The following is a 22,836-nucleotide window of genomic DNA, read 5'->3' on the forward strand; positions in this document are numbered from 1 at the left end:
TACACTTCTTGGAATTTTCTTAACTATCAACAATCAGGCTTTTATGTTCCAGAAAGGGGATCCGGTCAGAATCATTTTAAGATTTTATTTTTAAGGGATGCCCTAGGTGGCTCAGTCAGTTAAGAGTCTGCCTTCAGCTCAGGTCATGATCCTAGATTCCTGGGATTGAGTCCCATATTGGGCTCCTTGCTTGGCAAGGAGCCTGCTTCTGCCTCTCCCTCTGCCTGCCTCTCCCCCTGCTTGTGTGCTCTCTCTCTCTCTCTCTCTGATAAATAAAAATCTTAAAAAAAAAAATTTTATTTTTAAGTAATCTCTATACCCAATATGGAGCTCAAACCCACAACTCTGAGATCAAGAGTTGCACGTTCCAGTGACTGAGCCAGCTAGGCGTCCATCAAAATCATTTTTGATCTACGAACTGGCACTGCATATTTTCTCCAAAATATTTTAAAACTTTGTTCTTAAACATGTGTATACGAAGTGTGATTCTGAAGGAAGAGAAAGTTGTAAGCTATCAACATGCGTTCTTTAAGAAAATGAAAGGCTAAAATAAATGCAGCTGCCTCTGTTGCTGGGTTGGCTAGAATTATGGCAGAAACCTCTGCCCAGACTGGAGGAATTAAGGGAAATACATGTGTTAGAATTTTGACAGATACACACATACACTGCTATATATATATAGTACATAAATAGTATATCTATGGTGCGTGTGTATGTGCACATGCACGTGTGTGTGTGTGTCAAGAAGGCAAGTTTTGAAATGCAGAAGGTTCTGGCTGCACATCAGCATTCATCCTGTCACTCTGCTTCAGGACTCCTTCTCCCCGCTGATCTGGGGACAGCATGTCTGCAACCAACTGCGATGAAAACGTTAGGCGTTTCTAAATAAAGGGAGATAAAATTCCCTTGAATTCCCTCGAACTTGTTTGGACAACTTCTGCTCTTGGGAAACATGAACACCGGAAGAGCTTGGAAATCCCAGAATTTTCAGGTTAAGATCTAGGAAATCTATTTATCACAAAGGCAGGTACAAAGGGATGAAGAGATGTGTTCCCTGACTCTCGGAGAAAAGATTTCATGCACTCTCTCAACAAACATTCATTAAGCACTTATTTTGAGCAAAGCACCGTGTGAGATTTGAGGAATAGAAAAGTGAATGGAATGAGTAGTCAAATTCACAGAGACAGAGAGGATGGTGGTTGCCAGGGGCCGAGGGAGAGGAAAACGGAGAGCTCGTGTTTAATGGGTGCAGTGTTTCAGTTTCGCAAGATGAAAAGAGTTCCGAGGAGGGGTGGCAGTGCTGGAGTGTGAATATATTTAAAGCTACTGAACTGTATACTTAAAAATGGTTAAGATGGTAAATTCTGTCTTATGTATCTTTTACCACAATTAAAAGAAACTAGTGTCTAGCGTGTTCAGGGACTCACAATCCCCCGGTGACATGAGACATGAACAAATGATTACGATATCTACTCTAGCCCGGAGCCAATATGTGGAGTGCTGTAGCGCCTGAAGAAGGTATTATTATTATTATTATTATTTAAGGATTTACTTATTTTTTTTTAGAAAGAGAGAGAGAGAGAAAAGTGTGATTTGGGGTGGGGGGTGGATGGGACAGAGGGAGAGAAAGACTTAAGCAGACTCCTCGCTGAGTGAAGGGCATGCCCGGGCTCCATCTCACGACCCGTGAGATCATGACCTGAGCCGAAACCAAGGGCTGGCCGCTTAACTGACCCAGGCACCCTGTGATTACTAATTTTACCTAAGAAATCAGGAAAGGCTTTCCATAGAGTATAAAATTTAAGTAGAGTCAAAAGGATGAATAAAAGCTTATCAGATGGACAGTTGAGGGGAAAAGAAGGCATTTGAAGCATAAGAAATAGTAGGGACTGCTCAGCAGGAAGCCAGCTTCTCCCTCTCCCTCCGCTCTCCTCCCACTTCCCGCCCCCAGCCCCGACTCATGTGCATGCCTGCTCTCTCTCTCAAATAAATAAAGAAAATCTTTAATTAAAAAAAAAAGAAATAGTAGGGATAAAGATGCGGAGGCAATGAACAGTATGCAGGGGATTTGGGGTTGGCACGAGGCTGTCAGGGCGTTTGAGAAGGAAGGAAGAGGGAGAGATAGAAGTCGAGGGGATCCAAGACATAAATAGCCTCATGTGAAGGAGCCTGCTCTTTAGCTCATGGACCGGGGTAAAAAGGTTTGCTGGGGACTGGACCTCAGCAGATGTGCTTTTCTGAAGACCTCTCGAGCTGTAGTTCTTTTACCGTGCCGACTGACCGAGTACCTGTCAACCCTGGAGAATTACAGAGGTGAAGAAAGTACAATGGTTAAGGAAACAGAAGTCCTAGGAACACGAGTCTGTCCCAATATACCTGTAAGAGTTCGCCCCTTCCTCAAGTATCATCTCAGGCTGGTTCTAATTAGTTCCGTCCCAACAGCCAAGCTGGCAATGAGGCAGCCTCTATCTGCACCCACTGCTACCTCGGGCTGGCTGTTCGAGCTGTGCATTTAAATGTAAACATTCTGGACCTCAATTTTCTTGCCTGTAAATAGAGTTAATAAGCATATTTATCTCAAAGGGTTGTTAGGAGGATTCCACGAGATCATGAATGTGAAAACCTGGTGCTTTGCCTGGCATACAATAAGCCCTTGATAAATGTTGTATTATTATTAAATGCTAAACCCCAGAGAACATGCAATTTATTCAGAGAAGATTTGCCAAGAGCAAACAAACCATGGGGTGATGATGAGCAAGGAGCTGGAACAGACCCCGGGGCGTCAATCCTAAGTGTCATTTCATGTCATCCCGAGGAGGGTACACTTACAACTCTGCCCTTTCAGAGGGCGGAGCAAAGAGAAGTGGGCAACCCACTTCCAGTTGCAACCCAGAGGCCCATCTGGTTATCAGAGGAAGAATAAATTCTGATCAGGATGCAGGGCGGAAGGAAAGTCCCAGGAATCTCACTCCCCAGCCTAGCAGCCCTCAAGGTGTTTGGTCTGTTCCCTGCTTTTTTCAGTTCTGTGTACATTATGGGAAGTTTCTGGACGGTGTAGTTGGTGGTTGGCCTGAACTTTTGGCAAGAGATCGTGGAACATGAAGTAGGGTGAAAGGAAGCCAGGGTTGTTTCCTGTCTCTGCTCTCTGAAGAGTTCATTCTGGCAGGTCCTGGGAGGTTAGGGCACCTGGGTCCAAGGCCAGCCCCAAACCCTCTCCTCTCATGGTTCCATCCTTCTCCAGGACAGACAGTAAACAAGCTGTCAGGAGGTAGTCTGGCCCGTTTTCCTTTAGAGTATCAGATTTCCAGGATCTGAAGCAGACTTCTGTTAGCCACGATCTGTGCAGAAAATGCCCGAGTGACTTGGTCTCTGAGTCCTTCAGATGACAGTCACTAAACCTGGAGTCCTAGAGCCGTGCTGCCTGGTTTCTCTACCTCTGCTCTGCCACCTACTAGCTGCCACAAAAGTTACTTCTCTTTTCTGTCTTACCTTCTTCACATGTAAAATAGGGATATTAATCATACCTAAATGGATATGAAGATTAAGTGAATTAATGGAAAGCACTGAGATATAAGGGCTGTCACATGGCAAATGCTCAAAGTATTTTTAGAGTTTCAGTGTACACTGAATTTTTCAGGATTGCAACTACCATAGAAACTAAGAGAAGATAGTATTTTCATTTGTTTAGAATTTTATACAGTCGTTTACTCGTTTACTTTTTTTTTTTTTTAAGATTTTATTTATTTATTTGACAGACAGAGATCACAAGTAGGCAGAGAGGCAGGCAGAGAGAGAGAGAGGAGGAAGCAGGCTCCCCGCTGAGTAGAGAGCCTGATGCAGGACTCAATTCCAGAACCCTGAGATCATGACCTGAGCCGAAGGCAGAGGCTTTAACCCACTGAGCCACCCAGGAGCCCCTGGAGTCGCTTACTTTTTTGATGATTTTTATTTATTTGAGAGAGAGAGAGAGAGACAGAGAGCAGAAGCAGGGGGAGAGGCAGAGAGAGAGGGAGAAACAGATTCCCTACTGAGCTGGGAGCCTAATGTGGGGCTCGATTTCAGGACCCTGTAAATCACAACCTGAGCCAAAGACAGATGCTTAACCATCTGAGCCATCCAGGTGCCCCTAGTTTACTCTTTTGGAAAATCAAGTTCTACAATGTACTTCTGAGCTGTTAGCATAAGATACCTGAATGATTTTGTATTTGTAGGTGTTAAATTCATTATGGGTCTACATATAAGAGCAACCAAATAGTTCATTGTATCTTAGAGCTAACCTAGACATTGATGTATTAAAATATATGTTATTTTAGTATAAACAAATGTCCTTTTATTCCTTCTTCATATTATACTTAGGACATTATATTGATTTTTAAAATATATATGTAGGTTAAGAAGCTAAAATTTCATTTCAGGACAATAAAGGGAAACACCAAAATATCTGTTATAATAATTTGCTATAAATAAAAGTGTGTTGGGTCTGATATACAGAAAGGGAGCTGACAGCAAACATTCCCAAATGTGGTGCTTAACTTGTGTTTCCTTTATGATGTCACCTAAGACACCCTGGAGAAGATGACAAAACTTGTTCCAGGTGAATGAGTGAATAAAATAGAGGGAAGAGGAAGAGATGCTATCCTTTTATTAGCACTTGGCCAATGTAAGCTAAGCTACCAGGTACAACTGGAAATGAGTGCTAGTTCTTCCTGGCATTGGCTTTGGAAACTTACAACCACTTGTCTCTTCATGAACTTTCTTTCCTCATTCATAAAACGAGACAGTTGGATTATTTCCCAAGGTATCTTCCATGGAACATTATTACTTGGCATGCTTTTTTTTTTTCTTTAAAAGATTTAATTTATTTAACAGAAACCACAAGTAGGCAGAGAGGTAGGCCGAGAGAGAGGGAAAAGCAGGCTCCCTGCTGAGCAGAGAGCCCGATGCGATGTGTGGCTCCATCCCAGGACCTTGGGATCATGACCTGAGCCAAAGGCAGAGGCTTTAACCCACTGAGCCACCCAGGCGCCCCAAAGGCAGAGGCTTAACCCTATGAGCCACCCAGGCGCCCCACTTGGCATGCTTATAATGAAGAAAGGGTTCCTTGGTAAATGAGTTGAAGAAATTGTTAGTTTTCTTTGCTGAAGTCCTTCTCAGACCCTTTAATAGGTTAACATGTACCTAATCGCCAAGAGGAAAATATATAGTTGTATGCAGCATCTTCCAAACTTATTTGATCATGAAGACCTTTTGTCAGAGGAACAACTCGTAAGGTTAATAAGTCAAGGGAAATTTTTATGAAATACAAGTTAAATGATCTCTAAGGCCTTTTTTACCTTTAACATTCTAAAATTCTCTACACACAAAGAATAATCCAGTCAAGAAATAGGCAGAAGACATGAACACACAGTTTGCAAAGAAAACATCCAAATGGTCAAGAGACACATGAAAAAGTGCTCAACATCACTTGGCATGAGAGAAATACAAATCAAAACCACAATGAGATACCACCTTCTACAGAATGGCTAAAATCAATAAGTCAGGAAATGACAGATGCTGGCGAGGATGCGGAGAAAGGGGAACCCTCCTACATTGTTGGTGGGAATGCAAGCTGGTGCAGCCACTCTGGAAAACAGTATGGAGGTTCCTCAGAAAGTTGAAAATAGAGCTACCCTACGACCCAGCAATTGCATTACTGGGTATTTACCCTAAAGATACAAATGTAGTGATCTGAAGGGGCACGTGCACCCCAATGTTTATAGCAGCAGTGTCCACAATAGGCAAACTACGGAAAGAGCCCAGATGTCCATCAACAGATGAATGGATAAAGAAGATGTGGTATACATCTACACACACACGCACATGTATACACACACAATGGAATATTATGCACCCCTCAAAAATTGACCTCTTGCCATTTGCAATGACGTGGATGGAACTAAAGGGTATATTATGCTAAGCAAAATAAGCCAATCAGAGAAAAGCTATTCTCATATGATTTCACCTGTATCTTAAGAAACAGAATTTAAGAAACAAGGCAGAGGATCATAGGGGAAGAGAGGAAAAAATGAAACAAGACGGAACCACAGAGGGAGACAAACCATAAGAGACTCTTAATCTCAGGAAACAAATGGAAGGTTGGTGGAGTCGAGGGGGGTGCTAGGGATGGGGTGGCCAGCCAGGTGATGGACACTGGGGGGTATGTGCTATGGTGAGTGCTGTGAATTGTGTAAGACTGATGAATCACACACCTGTACCCCTGAAACAAATAATACATTATATGTTAATTAAAATAATAATTATTAATAATTAAAAATAGATAAATAACATTATAAAATTCTGAGTTTGAATAATAATGCTTCATTCTTTGTCTTTCTAGATCAGATAAGAAGGATAAGGAATAGGCTAACCTACAGAAAATAAAACTGTATAGGTCTGATGCAGAAGAGGAAGATGAACCAAGTTCTAACATATGTAGATCTATGTAAATGATTATGCAGAAGAGGCAGAGAGGGAGCAGTCTTAAATGTCAGGGCTTCCAAACTGTCACTTACATTATCACTAGAAAAGGTTGAACATTGATATTTTAGCAGTCGCAGTAAGGTACTGAGTTGTAATCTTTTCAGCTCTATTTCTCAAATCCATCACTACTGTCAAATGGATCTGGCTAAGTTACTATTGAGGAAATCTATGGGACTAACCCCCCTCCTAGGCACTGACCCCCACCTCTTCCCTCATAGGTATCATGGAGGCTGAACACAGTTTTACACAAAACAGCATTTCCACATACCCCACCTGGCCCAACCAAGTTGATGTGGAGATGGGCGTCTGATCTTCACCGCAACATTAAGTTTCTTCCCTGCAACTTTTGCATGTGGGGCCAGGGAGGGACTCTGAGCATCGGATATAAGAGTAACACTGGGCCACTGGCCGTGGTCATAGTGCTGCCACAGGAGGAAAGCTGGGCTTTAGTGCAAAAGAACAGAGGTGAAATACAGAAGAAGCAGAGACAAGAAATGGAGCACTTCAATTCCCAATTCTAGGAGTCACTAATAACCAGCTTCATCCCAGCTTTTCCCACGACATGATTGTTCAACCCTTCCTTGGATTTGGTAGGCCAACAAGTTCTCTTTGCTTAAGCTAGTTCAGGCTAGGTTTCTGTTGCTCAAAACTCAAAGAGTTCTCACTACAGATATATATATCCTCCATACCTACTTTCTTCATCTATAAAGAAGAAAGAATGGAGGCTGCCATCTGAAAGCTGATGGACTAAACACATGCGTACACTATCGCCCCTTCCTGGAACCCCACAAACGTGACAGTAAAGGGATACAAAATGGCACTAAAGTTTCAGAACAAAAAACACTAACAAGGCAATAGTAACAAAAGTTTAGATGCAAGAAAGCAGTTGGATGAATTCTAGGGTCACCATCCTGACTTGCCCAGGTTAGTAAGTTTTACATCTGCTGCACTTATTAAGTGTTCTCTTTCACTTTCAGAAGTGTTTTAGTTTGGATGATAAACTGGTTCACTAAATCCAGAAGCAAGCCTAATACAAGCCCAAAAATGTTCCAAAATTGATGAGTATTATCTCTTAAAATGGAGGTGAAGAGAAGCCCTGATTGGAAGTTTGAGTAACAATCAGGTGACATGGTACCCAGGTGACTGTTCTTCCCTAACCATAACAGAAGCTTAGCGTTTTACCCTTCAGGATCCAACCCGAGAGACTCTGGAGACATGCACACTGGGTTCCAAAAAGGATGCGTCTACCATGTTGAAAACAGAACAATTAAGTCTTGAAAGTCTACATACTAAATGGTGAGATTGCCATCCACCTTCTTTCACTCATCTTCCAGAATCCTGGCAGCTAGGTTTGTAACCTCTAGAGAGGAGATAAGACAATTCCACTCTGACCAGCTCCAAAGAAAAGACTTCAAAAGAGTCTTAAAAAGTCTACCAGTGAAAGGAAGTCTCCTGATGAAATGACTTGGCCAGATCATCCTCCTCCTATAAAGCTCACCAGTCCATAAGTATCGCCCACACACACACGGCATCATTAACTTTTAAGTGCTGTGTTCTTAAATCTTGCAGTAAGCTTAGAAAGTAACTGGTCCAGATAAGAGCAAGTGAGTGAAAGGGTAGTAGGAGATATGCCTCTCAGAAGATGAAACTGTTAGAGTACTCAACATACTTGAGCCTTTTAAGAGATTTATGAAAATTTAGCAAGGGGGATAAATTGATAATAGGTTCACATTAAAATAACAAATGTGGGGCGCCTCGGTGGCTCAGTGGGTTAAAGCCTCTGCCTTTGACTCGGGTCAAGATCCCACGGTCCTGGGATCGAGCCCTGCATTGGGCTCTCTGCTCAGCATGGAGCCTGCTTCCTCCCCTCTCTCTGCCTACTTGTGATCTGTCTGTCAAACAAATAAAACCGTAAAAAAACAAAAACAAAAACAAAAAAACGTAAACCTGAGACATTTATTAACTTCAGAGAAAGCCAAAATTCATACAAGAAAGGAAATGTAATCACAGTATATTATATGGCTCAGCTGTGGATAACAGTTAAGTCATGATAACATAAACACTAAATGCTGATATAGCAAAAACTGTAATGTAATTATATAGGGAAAACGGGGAAGGAGAATACATTCATGGGGAGCATGTTCATAAAAATAATAACATATAATAATACACACTAAATAATAACTAATCCAAAGAATGTATAGATTCTAAGTACTTTACATCATTAAGGACGTTTAATTTTAAAAACAACTACATAAAGCGGTACTGTTATTCTCCCATTTTACAGATGAGGAAATTGAGGTACACAGATGTCAGCTAACTTGTGCAGTGTCTCACTGCCAGTGAGGTATAATGCCGGGATTCATTCCCAGACATTTTAGCTCTAGAGTCTACCCTTTAAGTCTAAGCCACTATGCTGCTCCGTTCTGTCTCACCACAGGCCAGTCTTCTCCACCTTAGGAACATAATCACTGAGTGAGTCTCACTTTCACCTATTAGATCTAGCAGGAAGTCAGTAAGTGGGGTGAAAAGTTAAGAAATAGCAGTGTAAGCATGCTACTCAGAAATATGGAAGTAAACATTTAAAGAAATAATCAAGTTGAAAATAGTTGCTGATGGAAAGTGACAATGGAGGTAAGAAAGGAGGATGGGCTATGGATCTTTGAATTAAGTTTTGTAAAACTGTGAATAACATTTTTTGGATATAAAAATCAAAATTAAAAAACAAATATGTTAATAAGATGAGTAACCCAATTGAAAAATGGGCAAAGATTGGAAACAGACATTTCTCCAAAGATATACAAATGGCTAATAAGCTCATGAAATAATGTTTAACATCTTGAGCCATCAGGGAAATGCAAATTTAAACTACACCACTTCACACCCACTAGGATGGTGATAATCCTAGTAAATGACAGACAATAACAAGTATTAATGAGAATGTGGGGCATCTGGAACCCTCATATATAGCCTGTGAGAATGAGAAATGACACAGCTGGAAAACAGTCTGGCAGTTCGTTAGAAAGTTAAATGCAGAGTCACCATATGACCCAGCAATTCCACTCCTAGATCTACATCCATGAGAATGGAAACATACATTTGCACAAAAACGTGTACATAAATATTCATGGCAACATTATTTAAAATAGTCGAATAGTGGAAATAACCCAAATGTCCATCAACTGATGAATGGATAAACAAATACAGTTTACTCACACAACGGATTGTTATTCATCCATAAAAAGTTACACAATCTCGATACAGGGCTATAATACGGATGAATCTTGACTACATTATGCTAAGCGAAAAAAGCCAGACACAAAAAGTCACATAGTATGTGATTTCTTTCATATGGAATGCCTAGAAAAGGCAAATTCATAGGTAGAAAGTAGATTTGTGGTGGCCAGAGCTGGGGAATGGGGGTGGGGGGATGGGTAGGAGTGACTGCTTATGACACAGGGCTTCTTTTTGGGGGTAATGAAAGTGCCCTGGAATTAGGTGGTGGTGGTGTTTGAGCAAGTTTATGAATATACTAAAAACCCTGAATTGCACAATTTAAACTTCTAAAAAATATTTGCTTACTTATTTATTTTTAAAGATTTGAGAGAGAGAGTGCACGCCCACACACACAAGCAGGGGGAGGGGGAGAGGGACAAGCAGACTCCCCGCTGAGCATGGAGAATGATGTGGGGCTCCATCCAGGACCCTGAGATAATGACCTGAACTGAGCCACCCAGGCGCCCCTTATTTATTTTTAAGTACCTCTATACCCAATGTGGGGCTCGAACTCACAACCCCAAGATTAAGAGTTGCTCTTCTGACTGAGCCAGTCAGGCACCCCCGGACTGCACAGTTTAAAAGAGTGAATTTTATAGATATGAGTTACACCTCAATTTAGGAAATTACGTGAGGAAAAAAATACAAGATATGGCGGGAATGGGGCTCTTGTGCTATTGATGAACACAGCACACTCATTTACCTCCCTTTAGGTAAGCAGCAGCGGCCTGGTGGATGTGTCTTCACCTGCCTCCACCTGGCTTTGCCTTTCTCCTGTGCAACTTCCCTTTGGTTGGCTCTGACTCCAGCCCGGCCCCACTCCTCTCCTGACACCTTCTAGCCCTACTCTCTCAGACGCCGGCTCAGATCCTGGGACAAAGACATCCCTGGAAAATGCCCCGGATACTGTCCAGGGTTATGTAGCTGTAAACCCTCTTTAACTCAGCGGTTTAAGGGTCTGACTTCTGAGTTGCTATCCCACAAAGAAATCTTGTATTTGACAGACGGTAGAGATCCTTGGAAAAACAAGCATTCATTAATGACTAAACATTTGGTTGTTAATGCGTGGGAATGAACATTTGAGAAGTTGTGCTTCTGGTCTGACTGGGTCTTAGGAAGGAAAAGACAGCAAATTACATTGGGCTTTAACAGAATAAGACAAGCTTCTAAATATATATAACAGGTGTAAAAAATCATCACAGTTTTTTTGGCAACCCCTCGCCACAGAGAAGTGATGAGAACTTTGCTATTTACAGAAAAAGTAGATGGCTGAACGGGAACTAGGACTTGATACAAGTCTCCACTCAATTCACTAAAACGTTACTTTAAATATTCTCAGCATGGGAGAGAAACAGGTGACTGCATAATGGGTATTTTCATCCTCTACTGGTGTAATTATTTGTTTTGAAATAATCTTTACTTGCTCTTTTTCTTTTTTTTAAAAAAGGTTTATTTATTTGAGAGAGAGCACACAGGCACCTGTGAGACAGAGGGAAAGTGGGGAGGGCCAGAGGGAGAGGGAGAGAAAGGATCTCAAGCAGACTCCCTGGTGAGTGTGGACCCTGACATGGGGCTTGACCTCATGACCCTGTGATCATGACCTGAACTGAAATCAAAAGCTGGATGCTCAACTGACTGAGCTACCGAGGCATACCTATTTTAAGTAAACTCTGCATCCAACATAGGGTTTGAATTCCCTTCCCTGAGATCAAGAGTTGCATGCTCTACCAACTAAGCCAGCCACAATGTCCTATTTGCTCTTTCTTTAAAAATATAAGAAGTTCAGGGACACCTGGGTGGCTCAATTGGCTGGGCATCTGCCTTTAGGTCAGGTCATGATCTCAGGGTCCTGGGATCGAGCCCTGCACCCAGCTCCCTGCTCAGCAGGGAGTCTGCTTCTTCCTCTACCTCTGCTACTCCCCTTTCTCTTAAATAAGTGAAAAATAAAAAAATTTAAATAAGTGGTATTATTATTTGTGGTACTATATCCACTGCTTCATAGTGATAGGGAAGGAAGGGAGAAAACAATACCGCTGGAGGTCAAACCATGTCCAAATGTAGGTTAAATTCTCTGGTTCGATAACTACAAAAGCATCTAGATTCTTCTACGTTTTCCAGTCCAGCTGGTATCCATGAGGAAGAACAAGGTGATATATGCAATCATGAGATCCTCTCACAGAGTCAGAAAGCTGGAGTCTACGGACTAAAGCCTGTCCTCCAAAACCTGAGATGACGGATGATGTGTGCCCGGCATGATAAAGTGTAAGGTTCTCAAAGTTCCAGCCGTGAAATAAACTGCCTATTCACTCAGATCAAATATAAACTTATCTTTGGTGGGTTTAATAAAAATCCTTCAAAACCCCAGCAAATCTAAGGATATGATAGTAGCCGTGATGGTGATGACAGGCGTCCTAACAATCCCGCCAGCACCCACGATGAGGACTAATCATCATCACTGTCATCTTCTGCATTTACAACCCTTTACAGTTGCAGAATATCACAGGTCATCCCATCTAATCCTCACCACATCCGTGTCAGGGGGATAGGGCTGATGTGCAGATGAGGTTCAGAGAGGTTAAGAGATTTGCACCAATCCCAGAACAGGCACCAAGTCCAAGAGTCCAAAAACTTACTCCATGTGGCTCCTTATTCTTTCAAGTGTCAGAAATAAGTTCTTTCAAGGTAAGGATGTCAGAAACACTGCTTCTCTTGTCTTCCTGAGGCTGGAGTATGTGGTACACTTTATGTGGACACTTAAAGGAGAGAGGGGAAAAAAAAGGAAGAATAGGATGGAGAAGAGATACCCCACACAGAACAGGCTTCTCAAGATGCAGCAATAATGAACAGGTGGCAAGCATAAGCACAAAAGAGAAAGGACTATGGAATCCTAGGGGCCCAGTATGGGTTAAGTTGTGTGTCCCCACTGCGGAAAGATACAGTGAGGGCCTAACCCCTAGCACCTCAGAATGTGACCTTATTTGGAAACAGTCGTTGTGATGTGACTAGTTAAGGTCATACTGGAGGAGGGGGCCCTATTCCAGAAAGGCAGAAGGAAGCCATGTGAAGACAGAGACACATGGGGAGAACGCACATGATGACAAAGGCAGAGACTGAAGCTATGTGGCTCCAAGCCAACAAATGCCAATGGCCGCCAGCCGAGCACCGGAAGCCAGCGAGAGACAAGGAGGAACTTCCCTACAGGTTTCAGAAGGCACGCGGCCCTGTGGACACTTTGAGTTTGGCCTTCTAGCCTGCAGAACTAGGAGACAGTAGTTCTACTGTCAGTGGTACTTTGTTAGGCAGCCCCAGGAAATGACTACAGAGTCCGAGTGGATCCTTTCTTCTAAGGCTGAAACGGAGCGGCAGCATCTCCACTGTCTGAGAGAGAAGAAGAAAGAGTTTGGGGGGAAGAGACCATTTGTAAACCTAGGACTTAGTTGAAAGTCCCTCTAAGCCTCTGTCTCTCTTGACACTGTGAACAGTGTCCAGCACAGGCTGAATTCTTATTAAATGTCTTTTAGGAATAATACCAACACTGTAAACAGCCAGGCCCTGGCCAGTAGCAGATGGTCGACAGAACTGCTGCCTTGGCCCAGCGGTCGGAGCCCTGCGTTCCCAGAAAGGGAGCGAGCAGGCTCTTTAATTTCAGTCCTGGACGGGCTCTCTCTCCCAAGCACTTTTTCAAAGTTTATAGGGAAATAATTATTACCTGGATCTCAGTCATGTTTATATAAATGTTCTTTTCATTTACTCCTCACACAGGGCCTTCAAGCTGTTAAAAAGAGCAATGTGTGAAACCGGCTCCAGGAAGGAAACTGGGCCCGTTTACTGTACTCACAGCACGAAAACCACACCAAATGTTGTCAAAATAAGTTTCAGGATAGAACAAAACCAATAAAAGGAAGGAAAAGTTTCCATTCCGTGTGTCCATTTACTTATAACTTGCCATATGTGCTGTGTCAGAGATTAAGGGCCAAGTCCTCCTCGGGTCTCCGTTCTTAGTCTGGACAGACGGGAAACAAGGTGAACCTGGGACTCACTCACCCAATCTTTTGGACAGACCACAGGTAACTGCTGTATCCAAAAGTGCCTAACATCACGCTTGAGCTGGGTTTTTTTGGGTTTCGTTTTGTTTTGTTTTGTTTTAAGGCCAAGGTATGCATTTTCTCTGACAAAGAACTAGGAGAGTAACCTCTGAATACACAAATGGCACTGAAACCACTCTTCATAATGTTATCAGGAAGAGGCTTAGGTCATCAGAGCCTATCACTGGACTCAAAGAAGGAATTCAAAATCATTCCGGTGGGGGGAGGGGAGAAGAGGACTCAATTTAGCTCAGAACCTGACTCAGCCATCAGTTTATAATTAATCCCAAACTCTTCTCTCTAAAGATGTTTCCATGATTTGCTTATTTTCTGAAGACAGGACCGGTGTTAAGATTTGCTTATCAGGGCGCCTGGCTGGCTCAGTGGGTTAAGCCTCTGCCTTTGGCTTGGGTCATGATCCCAGGGCCCTGGGATCAAGCCCTGCATTGGGCTCTCTGCTGGGCAGGGAGCCTGCTTCCTTCCCCATATCTCTCTGCCTGCCTCTCTGTCTACTTGTGATTTCTGTCTGTCAAATAAATAAATAAAACCTTAAAGGAAAAAAAAAAGACTTGTTTATCATCTTGAAGGAATGAATTCTAAAGCCTACTACTTATCTCCTATTAGACATAATATAGACTGGTTTTTTTTTCCACCTAAAATGAGTGATTAGAAGGAAGAAAAGCTATGCTCTAGGAATTACCTTTTACTATTAAAAAGCAAGGGAGAGGGGTGCCTGGGTGGCTCAGTGGATTAAAGCCTCTGCCTTCAGCTCAGGTCATGATCCCAGGGTACTGGGATCAAGCCTGGCATTGGGGGAGGGGGGGGTCTCTGCTCAGCAGGGAGCCTGCTTCCTCCTCTCTCTGTTTGCCTCTCTACCTACTTGTGATCTCTGTCTGTCAAATAAATAAATAAAATCTTTTAAAAAAAAAAAAAGCAAGGGAGAAAGTTTAAATATAAAATGTTAGCACATTTTTTAAAAAAGATTTTCTTTTATTTAAGTAGGCTCCACACCCAGTGTGGAGCCAAATGCGGGACTTAAACTCACTACCTTAGATCAACCCCTGAGCTGAGATCAAGAGTTGGCGCCTTAAACAACAAAGCCAGCAGGCACCCCTGAAAACTGATCTACATTTTTGGTTTCTGCTTAGGTCATGATCTCAGGGTCATGAGATCGAGCCCTGCATTAGGCTCCATGCTCAGTGGGGAGTCTGCTTGGGATTCTCTTCCTCTCCCTCTGTCCCTCCCCTACTCCATTGAGTACAGTTTCTCAGTCATACATGAATGAATGAATGAATGAATGATTTTATTTTTCAGTAATCTCTATTCGTATTGGGAGACTTTGAACTCAAAACCCCGAGATCAAGAGTCACATAAACTGCTGTCACATTTAGTCACTGTAAACCCATGTGCAAAGTTCTCAAGTACTTCACAGTTCTAAGAAGTCAGCTCTCTGTAAACTGTGTAGAGGACTGTAGAAGTAGCTACCTAAATAAATCTAGAACTACAGTCAGTCCCAAAGTACTCATCCTTTTTTTAGGATCATCAGCTCTTTTTCCCTACTGCCTACAGCCAATTCTCATTATTTATGGTAATTATGTTCTATACAGTTGCGATGAACACTGAATTAGTGTTCATGTTCAGTATCAGTGGATACTGAACGATGGCTTCTAGGGGAAATACAGGTTTAGGTTTCTGAGAGCCTCTGGTCACTCCAGATCACTTACCTTTTAAATCTTTTTTTCTCTCTTCTTCAAATTTGATCATCTCTATTGTTCTGCTTTTAATTCTATTCAGTGATTTTTTAAAAAAATCTCACGTATTATAGTTTTTAGTTCTAGAACTCCCATTTGGCTTTTTAAAAAATTATTTCTATTTCTTCATTTTTTTAATTTTTAGAATTTTTTATTTAAATTCAATTAATTAACATATAGTATATTATTAGTTTCAAAGGTAGAGCTTAATGATTCATCAGTCTTACATAATATTTGCTGAGATTTCTATCTTTTTATTAATTATAGGCATTTTTCTCTTCTACTTCATTAAGGATAATTATAACAGCTCCTTTAAAATCCCAACATCAGGATTACCTTGGGGTGGTCTCAGTTGATTTTCCTGTCTACTGAGAATATTTACATTTTCCTGGTTTTTCATATATTGAGTTATTTTCGACTATATCCTGGACATTATAAATGTTAAATTAAGAAGACCCTAGAATTCGCTCTTCTCCAATTAGTGGTTTCTGCCACTTCGTCTTCTTTTTTTAAAGTGGGCACTTATCTTGCTCGGTTCAGGGGTCAGTTCTACATGTAGGCAAACAGAATTTGGGATGCCTTTCTCTGGATCTACCCATTCCAGGATATTCCAGGATTTCCCTTCTCTGTCCTGGAGCTGTGGTTTCCCAGATTCAGTGTTCTGGTTTGCCAGGCTAGAAAGACTGTGATATCTCTACCAGTGCCCCTCCTGCATTGATTGCATGCATTCCCAAATAGCCTTGTCCCTAGGTTAAAAGCCAAGAAAACGGATGGAAACTGACTCTGTCCAGGGCCTCTCCTCTGAGCACGGTCTCCCTATGAGAGTCTGCAGCTGTGCGCTCAGTGTCTCAAGGCGGCTGCTTACTATAGTATGTCCAGAATTTATAGTTGTTATCTGAAGGAGGGCTTGGTAGGCTATTACTCAGCTGTTTCTGCCCAATTATTCATTATTATCTTTGGAAAGTATTTATGAAAATGGATGTTCTAAACATCTACAATACTTAAACTAAACAAGTCACTTTGCAAAGATCTGGGAAGTTAGTTTGCAAAGACCTGGATAGTCAGGCAGAATTTTTTTCATTCTGTTGCTCAGCGTGCCCTCTCCATGCTAGGAGGGCTGTTCTTAATTCTGAGGCCAACAGAAGGCACAGGTCTAAACATACCCCCTCCCCTGGGTACTCCTAGTACATTTAATTTTCAGGAAGGGTAAGGTAGAATGGATTAAAAGGGAGTTCCTTCTGGCTTCTCCTGGGCTTCAGGCTATCATGGGAATAAATTAGCAAGTTACCAGATATGGTCATAAGGCCAAAACAAGGCTAAGCAGAGAAAATAAGTTTTTCATTAAGAAAATGAATACAAGGGTTGGGGGAACTGTGTGGTGGGTATTAGAGAGGGCACGAATTGCATGGAGCACTGGGTGTGGTGCAAACACAATGAATACTGTTACACTGAAAAGAAAAAAAAATTTTTTTTTAATCATTAAAAAAAAAAAAAAAGAAAGAAAGAAAGTGAATACAGGGGTGCCTGGGTGGCTCAGTGGGTTAAAGCCTCTGCCTTCGACTCAGGTCATGATCTCAGTGTCCTGGGATCAAGCCCTGCATCGGGCTCTCTGCTCAGCGGGGAGCCTGCCTTCCTCCTCTCTCTCTCTCTCTGCCTGCCTCTCTGCCTACTTGTGATCTCTGTCTGTCAAATAAATTAGAATAAAATCTTTAAAAAAGAAAGAAAGAAAGAGAATACAGTGTCTCCCTCCAGGGTGGATATTGTGTTGATTGCACAAGATTCTGACTGCTTTCAAATAAGTGGGTTTGTGATGTCTTCCCTTTGTGAACCCAGTCTACCTCCTGATCTTCTGGACTCTACCTCCTCTCCAAGCGGCCAGAACCACAGAGGTCCTTGGCGGGCACATCTACCAGCAAGAGAAAATTCACTGAAACCTGGCATTATCTTTTGGCACTGTGTAACTTCAGAAATAGTGATTAGAAGAGGAAACACACACAGAGACACACACATACACACACAACTTCATCAGCAAAGTGGCATTTTCATTTCAGCTGTTCCTGGGGGCAAAACAGCAGAAAAGATAAATCCTAGATTGAAAGCTTTGTGGTGATCTCCGTTTCTCATTAAAGTGCCACTGATTATAATCACACCTACGATTACAAGATTTAACACACCTGCTCTTAAGGATGCACCAGGAAAAGGAATCCTACATTCATCCCATCCCATTTCCTTTTCTTTACTCACCGAGTAAGCACAATTTATATATTTCAGTAAGCGCAAGACAGAGCTGGTTTGGAGAACAGGAGAGAGGTTTTCCAGTCACATGGTTTTTTGAAAGTGACAATAATATTCCATGGCCACAAATTATTTTAGCACTGGTGAGACCAGGAGTGTTGCTTTCATTGGCTCCACACAGATGTGAGAAATCTAGATAGAGTTTCTATTTCTTCTCTCACTTTACCAGCCAGATACTTTGCTGTGCACATACACACACACTCACTCTTTCTTTCTCTCCCTCATTCAGTAAGGGTGTGTGTACTTATAGAGGGTTTTTTTGGCCACTTTTGTCAAAATTCATTTTTATTAATAGAAAATAAACATTAATTCCAGTTTCAGTTGTTATACCTAAAGTTGCTAATAAAAAAAAAAAAGAATTTAAAATAATCACTTGGGGTGCCTGGGTGGCTCAGTGGGTTAAAGCCTCTGCTTTTGGCTAAGGTCGTGATCCCAGGGTCCTGGGATCGAGCCCTGAATCGGGCTCTCTGCTCAGCAGGGAGCCTGTTTCCTCCTCTCTCTCTGCCTGCTTCTCTGCCTACTTGTGATCTCCTTTTGTCAAATAAATAAATAGAGTCTTAAAAAAAATAAATAATCACTTAATCAGGGTGCCTGGGTGGCTCGGCTCAGGTCACGATCCCAGGATCCTGGGATCGAACCCCATGTCACTGGGCTCCCTGTTCAGTGGGGAGCCTGCTTCTCCCTCTCCCTACCACTCCCCCTGCTTACACATGTGCTAGCGCTCTCTCTCTCTCTGTCAAATAAATGAATAAAATCTTTTTAAAAATTCACTTAATCATCCTGTTTTGATTAAGGCAACTGAAACTGTGGCTTAAAAAAAAAAAATCAGCAGGGCACCTGGGTAGCCCAGTTGTTTAAGTGTCCAACTCTTGATCTCAGCTCACATCTTGATCTCAGTGTTCTGAGTTCAAGCCCTCCACTGGGCTCCACACTGGGCATGGAGCCTACTTTTAAAAAAAAGGAAAGTGGGGGCGCCTGGGTGGGTCAGTGGGTTAAAGCCTCTGCCTTCAGCTCAGGTCATGATCCCAGGGTCCTGGGATCGAGCCCTGCATCAGGCTCTCTGTTCAGCAGGGAGCCTGCTTCCCTTCCTCTCTCTCTGCCTGCCTCTCTGCCTACTTGTGATCTCTGTCAAATGAATAAATAAAAATTTCTAAAAAAAAAAGAAAGAAAGAAAGAAAGAAATCAAGAAAAAGAAATATTCAGTACCATTTGCTCATAGGCCTTTCAGTATTTGTTCTTAAAGTTCCTGGAACTTTCCTATCTGTAAAGTACAGGGATTACTGAGCTATATGAGGAAGCCTCTCTGGGACAACCAATGAGAAGTTAAGCAACTGTCATAAAAGGAATCAATGTATATTTAGCACGGTAATTTGGACTACACAACGATCCCCTCCCCTCCAACTCAGGAGGGACATGCTTCTAAGCACTGAGGTACAAAGAGTCAGACTGTTATTTGCTGTTAGAATTAGCTAATAACAATTAATCTCTGGCACAGATGCTACTGGTTCATAATATCCTGTGATTTTAGGAAATTCTGTAAATAGTTTGGATTGAATCCAATTTATTGAGAAATTAAACATGTTTAAAAGGTTCACTACTCTGCCAGAGTATCTGTTGGTTTAGTACCCTTATAAAATATATATAATATGTGTCGATAAATCATAGTCTTAAAGTATACTTAGAATACCACATTTTCCAACCCAAAACCTATTTTAAAAAAATGTCTATAATTAAAAGCAGCTGGTGAAATGAAATCCAAAGTTATGACAAGGGAGACTCACTCTCACTCACTCTAAGCAACACTTGAAGCTGTATTGCTTCGAGAACTTTGAACAGCATGTGGCCTCAGAGCCATTCAAGGACAGGTTGGGAGAGAGACACCCTTTCCTCAGTCTTCACCATAGGACTCCAGGCAAGGATGGGCCAGAAATGAGTACTTCTAAATATTTCAGCAGAATCCACAGAAGTGTTGAAAAGATTTTTAAGAATGTCTATCTATATCTGTGAGAAGTAATGCTCATCAGAGACAAAAAGAGAGAGGCAAGTCACTCAGAAGTGGGAAGAATGGAGGGACTGTTGGGACATGCTTAGCTGGAGCTTCTGCGGGCTTTTAACTACATGCTGACCACCTGTGTGAGTCAAGTGGACTTTCGTGAGAGAACAGCGTTTGGCTGCCAGGACCTCTCTGGGGCATTTCCTCCTAAGAAGAATACACAACATAAGGAAGTAGGGAAGCTACTCTTCCCAGCTCAGAAGGAGTTGATGAAGCCCGTATATGTATTCAGGAAGCCAGGGGATCCTCTAGCCGTGGACAGTGTTCCTATACAGCTTAAAAACCACTGGATAGACATTCATGGGATCCAACGGCCCACAGATAAAACGAATGGGAATAGTTACAGAAGCAAGAGCTCCCAACCAGCATCTTCTAAACTTCTTTCATTGGCTGATGTAGCCACAGAGACTGACGGTAACTAAGTTCTGTCATTGTTGGGTATCCCTGCCTCCATGTTCCACAGCTCACTCTCAGAGCACTGGGTGGACAGCCCAAAGACTGGGGCGAGTCCTCGGGAGAATACAAAGAAGTTCATCATTCGTGTGAGGAAGAAGGCTTCCATTTTTGAGAGGCTTTTGGAGAAGGAGAGAGCCGTCAACCACAGGCAATATGCCTCTGGTGGACAGCCAGAGACTCTTCACGGTAAGCTGACCCCCTACAGAGCACCCCCTGGGCCAAAGTTTGACTCTGTGGTTCTGGAGCCCAAGAGGTGCAAAGGTGCCTCCACCATGTTGACCTGCTCAAATAGGAGGAAGTGATGTGGCCTGATGGATGTCACTGAAGCCAAAGCCCAAGAAATCAAGGGCAATCACTCAACAAAACCTCAGGGTCAGACCTTCCCAAATCTTGTACCGATCATAGCTGGAAGCTGGAAACCCATGTAAAAGCTTATCTCAGCACTTCCAATCACACCCCAGAGTCTTGGTAGAAGATGTGCCGTCACTTGTAGGTGACAAATTTGCCTGAAGACTTGCATGAGTGAAGAGCAGGAGAAAGTAGGTGGGGGCAGGTGGAATATACGGACAGGCTGTGAGCAGGGGCACAGCAAGTAGCCCCGCCAGAGTCCCCCACTCCTTCATCCTGCGGAGGCGAGCCTGGTGTGCCACAGCTGCATGTTATCCTAAGCCACCCGGCACAGCAGTGTGCAGCCCCCAGCTCCCTCGTGCCTGCGGCAGTGCGGGGCCGGCCGTCAGCTGGGCACTGCCTGCAGCCCGTGAGGGCAGTGCCGCCCGAGAGGAGCGAGAAGCCCTGGGATGTGCCGGTTGCCGCAGCCCCCTCACAGAGTTGTACAGATATATTTTAATAGTGTTATAACTCACATTTTAAACTCAAATTTTATTTTAAAATAACTTTAGATTTACAGACAAGCTGCACGAGAATTCCTGTATACCCCTCACCTAGTTTCCCCCATTGTTAACAACTTACATAACCATGGTGTATCTGGCAAGAGTTTTGCAGATTTTTTTTTTTAAAGTAGACTCCACGCCCAGTGTGGAGTCTGTTGCGGGGCCCAACTCACGACCCTGAGATCCAGACCTGGGTTAAGATCGACTCAACTGAGCCACCCAGGTGCCCCAAGAGTTTTGTAGATCTTGACGATAGAAGAAAAACACTTTAATTCCCTCTTGTAGAGTAGATTCTCATCAAGGACAGTTGTGAGGATAACTAATGAGTCCATGCTTGTACAAAAATGGTGTCAGGCACTTGATATGGCAAAATTCTATCCTGAGTAAAGCCTGAAGGTCTGACAAAACATTCTTCTAAAGACTTCACTGGCAGTTAAATACTGATGTGCCAGCCACAGATAAGTACTGTGGATACCAGGAAATAAATTATTAATGTAAACTCTCTCTATAAACTCAGCTGGGAATGAGTTTCCATTAAAATCAAGAGGAAAATTAATTTTGAGGTTACTCATCCTTCACACACATATGGATATATATGCTTTCTTCTTATATTGGCCATACACTGGGGAGAAATCCAGCCAGACCCATTCGGAGGAGGAAAAAAGTTTATGCAGCAACTACAATCTCAGGGATTGAATTCACAGCAAGAAAGGAAGCGTTTTAAGTGAGGTCCTTCAGGAATTCGCTTTGAACAAGGAAATGAGACAGGAAGACAAGTCACTGAAGTTCGCACAGAGGCAGGCTTAGTGTGGTCCAGTAAGCGCACGCGGAACCGGCCCCTCTGAGAAGAATGCCAGAACTCAGAGTCGCAACCCAAAAACCAGGGCTCTGGTTTTCCTGCAGCAGTTAATGCGTAGTTTGCCTACCCCTACAGAAGAAAATAGGGACTCTGACTAAAGAAGCAAATAGTATTCCGCTATAAAATAAAAGCTCTGCTGATGGATTCATCTGCACGCATCTGTCCAAAGATCTGAGGCTGGAAGACTGATAAACAGATAAAACCCAAAAAGGCAGAGTAGCTGCAAATGGTAAGGAACTGACTTACCTCAGTAGCTTTCTGGCTGAGGCCCCGAAGCAGCAGCACAACCACGTGGACGGCAGCTCTGCGCACTTGAACTTCATGGTCTGTTTTAGCCACAGCTATCAGGCAAGCTGTTACCTAGGAGGGTGAGAGAGAAGTCAATAAAAATCCAGATTGCACAATTACCTAAAGCTTTTCACCTGGGTTCCACTTTCTACATGTTCATCATGAACAATCTGGCTTAGAGAGGGGTGGATAATTTCCCTGTTCTCAATAAAGAGGGAGAGAGCTAGTGGTGGAGATCTTGTTTAGTTTGGTCTTCTGGAAAAGGGCAAAATCCAATTTAGTATTCAGAAGGGAGCATGAGGAAGTTGGAAGGGATATGTATATATAAAAAAGACATGGTAAAATTCAAGTATTTCCTCAAAAA

General features: G+C 42.6%; 1 protein-coding gene and 1 pseudogene across 1 annotated transcript in view; both read right to left on the minus strand.

The window, feature by feature from the left end:
- TANGO6 (transport and golgi organization 6 homolog) overlaps positions 1-22,836 on the minus strand; it is a 182,841-nt gene that overhangs the window by 10,994 nt on the left and 149,011 nt on the right. The window contains exon 17 of the mRNA XM_044255839.1: positions 22,431-22,544. Within this exon, the coding sequence (XP_044111774.1) occupies positions 22,431-22,544 (114 nt within the window). The remainder of the gene's footprint in view (positions 1-22,430; positions 22,545-22,836) is intronic.
- LOC122911305 lies at positions 20,176-21,079 on the minus strand (annotated as a pseudogene).

The sequence above is a fragment of the Neovison vison genome, chromosome 7 (assembly GCF_020171115.1).
Source record: "Neovison vison isolate M4711 chromosome 7, ASM_NN_V1, whole genome shotgun sequence".
NCBI lineage: Eukaryota > Metazoa > Chordata > Mammalia > Carnivora > Mustelidae > Neogale > Neogale vison.